Source organism: Simochromis diagramma, unplaced genomic scaffold, assembly GCF_900408965.1.
Source record: "Simochromis diagramma unplaced genomic scaffold, fSimDia1.1 OVJJ01000802.1, whole genome shotgun sequence".
In the NCBI taxonomy this organism is placed as follows: Eukaryota; Metazoa; Chordata; class Actinopteri; order Cichliformes; family Cichlidae; genus Simochromis; species Simochromis diagramma.
The window spans coordinates 21,301,804-21,311,621 of record NW_024387492.1 but is presented as its reverse complement, the minus strand read 5'-3'; the positions used below and the strand labels follow the sequence as shown (position 1 = coordinate 21,311,621).

Here is a 9,818-nt window from a genome sequence, read left to right as displayed (position 1 = left end):
GTTCTTTGTATAAATAATTTTATGCCAGATGTAACAGGGACTCAAACCTTCTAAAAGGTTATGCTATTGTCTCATCAGTCCACAGAATATTTTCCCAAAAGTCTTGAGAATCCTCAAAATGTTTTTTTTGGCAATTGTGAGACGAGCCTTTGTGTTCTTTTTGGTCAGCAGTGGTTTTCACCTGGGAACTCTCCCAAGGATGTCATTTTTGCCCAGTCGCTTTTATATTGTTGAATCGTGAACTCTGACCTTAACTGAGAGAAGTGAGGCCTGCAGGTCTGTAGATGTTTTTCTGGTTTCTTTTGCAACCACCTGGATGAGTCACTGATGTGCTCTTGGAGTAATTTTTGGTAGGCTAGCCACTCCTGGGAAGGCACACCACTGTTCCAAGTTTTCTCTATTTATGGGTGGCGGTTATGGATGGACATGGTGGTTTCACTGGAATCCAAAATCCTTAGAAATGGCTTTATAACCCTTTCCAGACTAACAGATGCTTCTCAGATGTTGTTGCTTCTTTAGATGATGTCAATGAAACAGAATAATTCTAAATCAAACAGAAAATACTGTCTGACCATGAAGCCAGAAAAGGCCACACCTTTCAAAACTATTTTCTTGGCAGTGACAAAGTGCAAGGCGAAATTATGGGGATGCTGAACATAATTTCACCAGAGACACTTGGTATGGCTCAGGTTAAAAAAAAATAAAAGTATGTTAAACAATGCCATGCTTTCGTTAGCTGGCACTTATAAAACCTAAAACCCCAGTCTAAGATAACGGCCATCACTACAGCAGCTATCAGCTTTTCACTTCAGCCTCTGTGTGATTTTTGTTTCATGTGTGGTATGATTTTTCATATGTGCATATAGAATCGATGGGTGCTGCCTGTTTCAATAAGCTGTTATTAGATGATAAAATTGTGATAAAAAAAACTATTAAAAAAAAGCCCAAAATGTAACAGCAACATACAATACTGTTGCAAATAAGAGACTAATGCTGCAGAAAGCCATAAATCTGATGATTTATTACACACAGTGGTGAAACAAACATTTTAATTTGTTTTTTATTAGTTATTTTATGAGTGCGCTCTCACTGCTGACACTTATTTTTAATACGTTGGCTGGCTGCTCATTACAGCTCTGACACATTATAGGGCTACCATCACATAGTCCTGTGAAGGAGATGATGTGTCAGTTTGTTGGTATATCAAAGTGAAATTATTCATTCACTTATTGATTAAACAGGTATTCTTGGTATGTGTTTACTGTTCTACTGGCTTTATTCCCACTAGTTTCATCAACATTTTCTGCACCACCAGCTGAATGAATGCACAGTACCCGAACCTTTGGGTCATTTGTATCTCTAAGTGCAGATTGATTTTTATTTAATTGCAATTTTATTTTGGATTTAAACTAAACTAAGCTTTGATGTGTATTTTTTTTATTGTCCTAGTGTGCTTTATTCTAATATTCTTCAAGCTATGTGTTCCTTAAGAAAACAGCAACATACTGTAAGTCCCGCTATAACTGCACGGACTGTGGAGATTACACTCCTCCCCCTTTCATCATCACCATAACACGGAAGCAGTACACAGACAGTAGGGGGGCAGGAAAAGCACGGACAGGCAGGCAGGTTAAACCAAGTAAAAATACGGACACATAGAGACATTAGGGAGGTGAAAAAAAAGCGCAGGCAGGTAGACGGACAAACAGATACAGGTGCAAAGCGAGCATCATGGCGCTGATCCCCTCGCAGGTTCTCCGGGTCGCCATCCTGCTGTCTTATTTCTCCATCCTGTGCCACTACAAAGCCTTAGACATGCCGGCACACCAGACCTACGGAGGCAGCTGGAAGTTTCTCACCTTCATCGACCTGGTGAGATTTCACGTCTAATCTGATCTCAACCCTAAACACCCCGGTGAAGTTACCGCGCAGCTCGAGGCGATGCACGCGCTGGAGAGAGTGCGCGCGTGGCGCTGCGATCACATTTAAATTCCGCCTCCTTGCGCTCTTTGTTTGACTCGATGATTCGTCGGCAGTGGCAGAGGGAGGGGTAAATTACACGGAGTTTCACTTGTCTGCAGTCGCGTTTGAATCTCTCAACGTGGTTAGTTGCTGAGGTGAACCGGAACAGGTGCGTTGTGGGGCAGAAAGCTCTCCCGTCATAAAGGCTTCCCCTTGCGGGAGCGCGCCGCGGGTGCACCGAACCTTGTGAAAGCTTGCAGTTGGGAAGTGTCAGAAAAATGACGATGAAGGACTGAGAAGCTCAGAAATGACAGGGATGTGGGATTTTTAGTGCTGGCTGATTGTAGGACAAGAAAAAAAAATCGGTAATAAACTGTCAATCAATTTCTCAGTTATTTCTTATGTGTTTTAAAGAACTTTGAAACAAGCTGCAGCCCAGAACATATCTGTACTAAGAAAGTGGGATTTACACTCAAGTCCGTTTTAGACCATAGACTGTATATATAAAAGATGGACATAGCCACTGGGATGCTTGCACTGTTGGGCTAGATCAGACTAATCACCTTCTCAAGAACATGTTCTGGAAAATTCTCTTTTCTGACTTGCAGAATGAAATGATTTCTATGAAATAGACTTGATGTTTTATTCAGTGAAACTTGAAGCTATCTGCCAAAGTGCTTACCGAGGTCATGGAGCAAGGACACCGAGGGATGCTTTCACATAGACTCGGAGTTGTTTCGCACAGCACTAGGGTCAACTCCTGGTGGCCTTTATAAAGTGCCGGTTAAGGCATTTCGGGTTGATGATGTTGATCATCGTGCACACTCACGCTAATAGCATAAGGGAATAAAAATATGGTGGTGAAAATATGCATAAGTTATCTGTAGGTCCTGCTTGTGAACAAATTTTGCTTGTTTTAATTTATAAATTAGTTCTCCACTTTACAGACATCATACAAGACAGATGTAGTTTGGAGAAAGTGGCTTAAACCAGCAGAAGGTGTCTGTTGTTGTTGCACAAAGTCTTCTGGTTGCATAGAAGTCTACAGGAAAACGTTTAGATTTCTGTGTGACCCCAGTAAACAGTAATGATGTAACCTGGATTTAGGTAGTAATCGTTGTGACCGGACTCAAAAGCCACAACATAAAGACTGATACCTTTATCCACCCCTCATCAGGTGTAGATCATCACACAGGATCAGGCCCAGACAAAACACAAAAACTCCTGTACAGTGTCTGAATAGAAGATAAGTGCCTGCAATCACCTGCAAAGTTGGCAGCTCAATGCACAGAATTTTTTCAGTGCTCAGTGTCCCTGTTTTCTCAGTGGCCAATCAAAATCAAGAAGAGGCTTGACCCAATGATATAAATTCTGTGTTAACAGCAAAGGAAATATGTTTAAGTGCTTGAGAGTGACCTCTCAGGGGCTAAAGACACATAATGTTAAAACTAGAGATGATATGATACAGTTTTTTTTTTTTGTCGGATACCGATATCATAAATTTGGATATCTGCCGATACCAATATGAATCCGATATAGTGTGTTTTTTAATCACTAAAAATGTTTTTTAATATCTTGCTGCTTTTTGTATAAGTTCATACTCAAGTTACAAAAAACAAACAAACACTAAAGCTATTCTGTTATACCTGTATGCAAAAAATATACTGCACCCAAAATATTTCATAGTTCAGCAATACTGATCAATCTAATAAAGTTAAACTTACTCCATCCTCCCTATTCTGGTTTTTTAAAGAGTAAACAACCTAACCAATAGGGTTCTAAAACTCCCAGCAAAAAAAAAAAAAAAAAAAAAGGGAACCACCCCCCACCTCATGATGCTTAATCGACGTAATCAACTTTAATTTGATGCAGTGTGGAAACAAAATGCACAGAAATCAATTATTTTTCAAGAATAATTAAATAGATTCAACATCTTTCTTCAACAGAATTGCAGACTGCACAGATGAAAAAAAGTACTATAGCTTACTAGGGTATATTAGACTTAACAGTTACTATATACAGTAATGGACTTCTATACATTTTTCATCAGATTAAAACTTTGGGTGTAAGATTCAGATAATTATTTATTAAAAGCTAGACCTTTTAAATGAGAATAAGAAAGAAAAGTATGTCTTTGTGCCCCCTTTTCCCTGTTCATGCCCAATTGGCCCCCCTGGCTAAACTTTGCTAGATCCGCCCCTGCACAGTTACCAGCCATCAGCTGCGTAGAAAAAGATCCTGGTGTAGAAAGTAATATTAAATAAATTCTAACAACAGCTTATCAAGCTTAAACGTGCTGCTGTTGTTCAGCCGCTGGTTTCCTCTTTCTGGTGCAAAGTGGGCCAAAAACAAACAAGAGAGACGGACTCGGGACAGAAAAGCCAATCAGCTGATCATTGATCAGTTTCATGATTGAAGTAGCAGCAGGAGAGGGAGGAAGAGAGAAGAGGCAGTCGCTCCATAAATCGGTTGTTAAGCTTAACGTGAGAATGCTTTACAAACATTCAGAGATGGACTTACACACTTGCTTTCCTTCTCTCTGGTATAACTTTCTCGGAGATGAAATGCCGGTTTGGTAGCGAGGCTCCAAATACTCAACCAGACTGCCGAGAGGTCTCGCAGCCACAGCCTCTCTATGACGTGATGCATACTGCTCCGACGTGCTACGGTTATGAGCCAAGTTACGCCATGTCGCAAGTTTTGTGAGGTGCTTTTTTGATATTTAATGGATCGGATTACATTTTTTTATTTCTCTCCGATATCCGATCCAGTAATTTACGTCAGTATCGGACGACCGATACCGATACGTAATATCGGATCGGTCCATCTCTAGTTAAAACAACACTGAAAGCCGATATTAGCAGAAGCTTGTGATTGACAAGGTGTGGACCAATGAGAGCGCAGTGTCTGTCAGTTTGAAAGTCAAAATATGGTGTAGTGAAAATGCGCAGCATCCCCTAACCTTGAATAATAAAGCGTTTGAACGTTGCGGCTCCAACCCTGAGTGAGATCAGTGGTCAGCGTTCTTTGAAGATTGTGCCCGTGTAGATTTTATTCTTGTACACTTACATGGTGTATCATAACGTCTCACTGTCCATTCAGTGCATGTGCTCTTTTTGCATCCATTTGTGCAGTTGTTGTCTTGTCACATTGCTAAACTTATTCGTATTTTATTTGCTAAAAATGTGCAGAACACACATTAACAAACACAGAGATATAAACAACAAAAGTAAGATCTAATTAAAACGTTTTTTTAGATCGTGCAATAATGTCATTGAAGTGAATTCTGTGGTTTATTCTTGTATTGAAAGCCTGATGTAATAACAGCCCTAATTCTTTTTTTTTTTGCATTAAAATCTTTTGTTTTCTTCTCACTCACTTTAGTTTCCAAGTTTTTGTGATTCATCAACAAGGAAGCGCTCATGCTTCTTTTTGCTGCCTTTATGCTTTCTAAACAGGGCTGTACTGCGTTGCACATATATGATATGATATTTACCTGTGATTACCTTGTGCCTAAATATCTAGAAAGATATCTGATTAGTTTTATGATACAAAGCGCAGCATTGCGTTGGTAGCCAGACGTCATGAGAGTTGCCAGAGGTTAATCATCAGCCATTATTTACTAACAGTAGTGACTCTAATAAAATCAGTTCTCCCATAGAGATCAGTAAATCGTGTCAGCTGAGTTTTCATTTGTGTGGTGACTGCTGACAGAGCGATAGTGTTTGTTTTCTCGTGCTTTAAAATTGTCTTTGTCTCTGTTAGATGAGTTTATTGTTATCAAACTTCTTATTCTGAATATATTGTTAATTACTGATAACATACTTTATATTATTATAGTTGCTGCCAGTCGAACAAAGCAATTGATTACTAAAACCTGAAGCTGCAATGACGGAAGCTGAAGTTTTTGCACTGGTAATATTTACTTTGTGCTGCAACGCAAAATGAAGTGCTTGGGCTAAAGTACACCGCGTATTTCCTTCAATAGTTGCAGCACATGTGTCGCTGTGAGGCCATAAAATGTGCACAACGGGCATTTTGTCTCGGCGCTCTTTACTGTACTTGTAAAAGCTGCTTAACATATCAGCTGAGAGGCAGCAACAGGCCAAACATTAGTGTTCACAATCAGTTTTCTTGATTCTCAAGTGTTATTAAATTAAGGAAATTATGCTGCAACGAGAGGCACAAAACTGCAGACACACACAGCTCCCATTCATCCCGAACAATGCGCTCACACATGCACTCACAAAGAGGGACTTCTGTTAGAGGCCGGTTCTGTTAGGCAGTCATTCACAAGCACGCTTTAAAGTTGGTGTGAAGTCGCTATAAAAAGCTAACCAATTTTAGAGAAATATCCAGCCAGTGGTTGTCTTCTTTCTGCAATGTTTGTGTTTGAAGAGGAAGCTAGCTGACATTTCTTGTTTTGCTTGCACCGTTTGAGTTCTTGCTGTCGTTATCTAAATGCGGCTGGGATGTCGATGCGTTTGTTCATTCACTGGTTGACATCCATTTTTAAAGAAAAGTAAAACAACAACACATATCATATATAAAAATGCTCATGTTCCACTGATTGTGCTTCACAGTTTTTACAAATGTAATCGATTTTGGCCACTAGCCATATTCTTATCCCTGGCTGCGATGGCTCATTAATGTACAAGGTGAGGTGAAAAAAAGAAGCAAAGTGCAAAAGACAAAGGTGTGTCCTGGGTGATAACTCGGGGGGAAAAATGTCACCTCCACCCCTCCAACCTACTAATGCAGACTTTGGACATTTCTAAAATAGGCACATTATCTCTTGAAAGCCAATATAAGGACACCTTGCAGGCTCTACAACATGTCAGGATTAGAATACATTAGACTTTCTTTTTGAAAGTATACAATAATTGTTTTATATAAAACTTCTCTTTAAATAATCATTATAAAAAACATGTTGCAGTTATCAGCAGGTTAGGGGACCTTTTATCGTTCTCATTCAAGGAAGTTTCCTAACAGAATATTCAACATTTCTTTAAATTAAATAATAGCTACAGTATATCCAAGTTGATGTGACCTGTTAGACATGTTACGTGCCTACAGTGCTCTGCAGTTTAGCCTCTAAAATACTAGTCGGTGGTAAGGTTTCTGTAATGCATGGCGTCTCTTTCTGCACTTCAAATACAGGCACATGTTGGGGGGGGGAAAAGTTCAGAATTGTACCTTCAAATTGCTGCAACACAGTTTGCCCGAACCATCTGAGTGTACACATGGATCAGCAGAGCTATAAAAACAAAAACAGCAGATGGCTGCGCTCGCTGATTACCAGTTAGTGCATTAGCATTATGAAGATGCCAGATGTAATCATGACCCGTTACATATCACATGTTGTTCCTCTGAAGAAATATCTTTGCACAAATCAACACGCCACGTTTCTATAGCTACGTTTTTGATAAGGTGCGCGTCAGGCAGCAGCACAGGCTAATTAAATTTGCTCAGAACTGAATATGTCTGTGACTGATTGGCCTGTCACCAGTTATAGCCGATCAGCTGAAACAGGTTTGTCTGGCCTATCTGTAAGTGGATTTCTAATTTTTTACTTGTAGTAGTAATAATAACAATAATAATAATCCTTATTTATACACATACAAATCTGTGGGATTGATCAATTTGGCATGTATAAACTTTAGTTTAGGCCCTTTTAAAGGCAAAATAATCTCTGAAGAGCATACCTGTGTCTTTGTGAGCATGGGAAATAGCTGTGTCATATTTTCCACATTAGCCCTCTCCCCCAGTTAACTGTACCATTAAAGACCCGTACACACCAGCAGCCAGGAAACACACTGTGCTGCAACATCTGGCTCCAGCGTTTGTGTGTATCAGTTTCTCACGAGGAACACAAAAGCCTCAAAATTGATGCAGTATTGATACGGAAAGGAGGGCTTGAGTTTTAGGTCCATTTCAGAATTTCTTGTGTGCGTGCCTGTGAGTGTGCTGTTGCTGCTCATAGTTCTCATGGAAACCTATTATTTATGTAGCAGGCATGCTGCTTTAGACATGCTAGCTGTCTAAGATTTATATTTGCTGTCCACACATATTTCAGTGAGTAGACACACACATTTATTTAGGCTGCCCGCTGTAAAATGCCAGTATTCACCAGCAGAATCGTGTATATACCGAAGCACCCATAACTATGCTTTAAAGCCAAAATGCCTCTAATGACCAGCCATCATCACACCGGGCGATACCTAATAGTCTCAGAGGGAGGTTTGAGGAGAGGAGAGGTAGTCTGTGCCTCCTCTCCATCTTCCTCTGGAAGCGAAGGTCACATCCATCATTGCGAACATGTTGAAAGTCTTTCCTTACGCAAAGATGGGTAAAATATACAGAGCTGGTTTTCTCCTTCACCACAGCCCACTTAATGGAGATTCTATTGAAATCGAGCATTTGAAGTGTGAAGTATTTTTGGTGCATGTTGAAAGAAGCCACGTGTGGTTTTATTGAAATATTGTGCATCTCGTGAGGAATAGTTTTTGCACGCGGGTCACAGTGTTTCCTGCTGGTGGATGATTCTTTCATGTTGGACAAACACTCCAGAAGTCAGTTTGAGAGCTGTTAAGCTCAATTTTGCTCTCAGGGATTCATGCAGCAGTGCCCTTAGAGATTGTTCCAACTGTTTTCTATATGTTTTAGGTAATCAGCTACAATAATAGCCAGTTATAGCTGCTAGTTTCTTCACTGTACCTGCTTAAAGGAAAGCTCTTCGGGGTCTTTGCATCTTATTATGGCATGGCCTATTGTCATGTATATTTACCATTTTCTTTGCTCGATATACAGTAACTACACTATAATGCCTTTTAAGTAAGGTTCTGTTTAACACAGGAACTGTGCAGGATGTCTTTGGCATTTAAGTGTTTCAAGCCTGAGAGCACTGTTGCTAAGTGATGGGCATGAATTGGAAATATCCCTCCTCCCTTTTGCAGGCAGCAAATTATTTTTGTTCACTGGATTTCTGAATTAAGTTTAGAAAGAAAAGAGCAAAACCCACTGAAACTTTAAGTTATTTAAAGTGGACCTATAATGTTGGATTCCAGCTCCATGTTTTTATTCTTGGACACAAGAGTAGGTTTGATTAAAAATGACCCTTAGTTGTCCTAGCTGTTTTAGCTCCTCCCCCTTTGCCTGTTTCTCTGCAAACACTCTTGTGATTGGCTGTCCCTCACAAGTAGAAGGTTTGAGCAGCAGGTGGATGGAGCTTCTGTGCTCACAGCCAGAGCTGTGAACCTATGATAGAGACTGACCAATGTAGGCTTTTAAAAAACAATAATGATATTTAGTAATTAAAGTACTAATAAAAACCAATATCTTTCCTGACATTTTTTTTCTCAGACTCATATCGAAACATTTTTTTTAACAGTTTTTTTAATGTACTTCTATATCAGTCCTTGTTAGGATGATATCACAGTGCAGTTTTTTAAAAAGACTTCATTAATCTTAATAATCTTCACTTTCACAGCAAATCGCGGATTCTTCATTTGCGCTCAGCCCGACTCTATCAGCTGCTTGTTGTGTTTGTGGTTTTCCAAACACGAGTAACGCCAACAGTGAAGTTCCAGAGTGCCCTCTGAAGTTGTACTATGAAGCAAAATGAATGGCTTTGCGAGCTTTGTTGAGCTTAAAGGCAGAGTTTCGTGTGTGTTTTTAACTGTGTAAATCACCAAGGCGACCTCTGCTGAACAAACTGGTTAGGCTTGTTCTGAGTTTCACTTTAAAATCGTTCGGTTTTTAAGTACATTACAGTACATTACAGATTCTGTGCTTTACACTTTCAAGCTGTTAAACTGTGCCACACTGACTAAATGAAGCGCAAACTGTGCAACACG

General features: G+C 39.8%; 1 protein-coding gene across 1 annotated transcript in view; it reads left to right on the top strand.

Moving 5' to 3' along the window:
- The first annotated feature begins 1,567 nt into the window (after nucleotides 1–1,567).
- aig1 (androgen-induced 1 (H. sapiens)) overlaps nucleotides 1,568–9,818 on the top strand; it is a 31,578-nt gene continuing 23,327 nt past the window's right edge. The window contains exon 1 of the mRNA XM_040017742.1: nucleotides 1,568–1,872. Within this exon, the coding sequence (XP_039873676.1) occupies nucleotides 1,732–1,872 (141 nt within the window). The 5' untranslated portion in view covers nucleotides 1,568–1,731. The remainder of the gene's footprint in view (nucleotides 1,873–9,818) is intronic.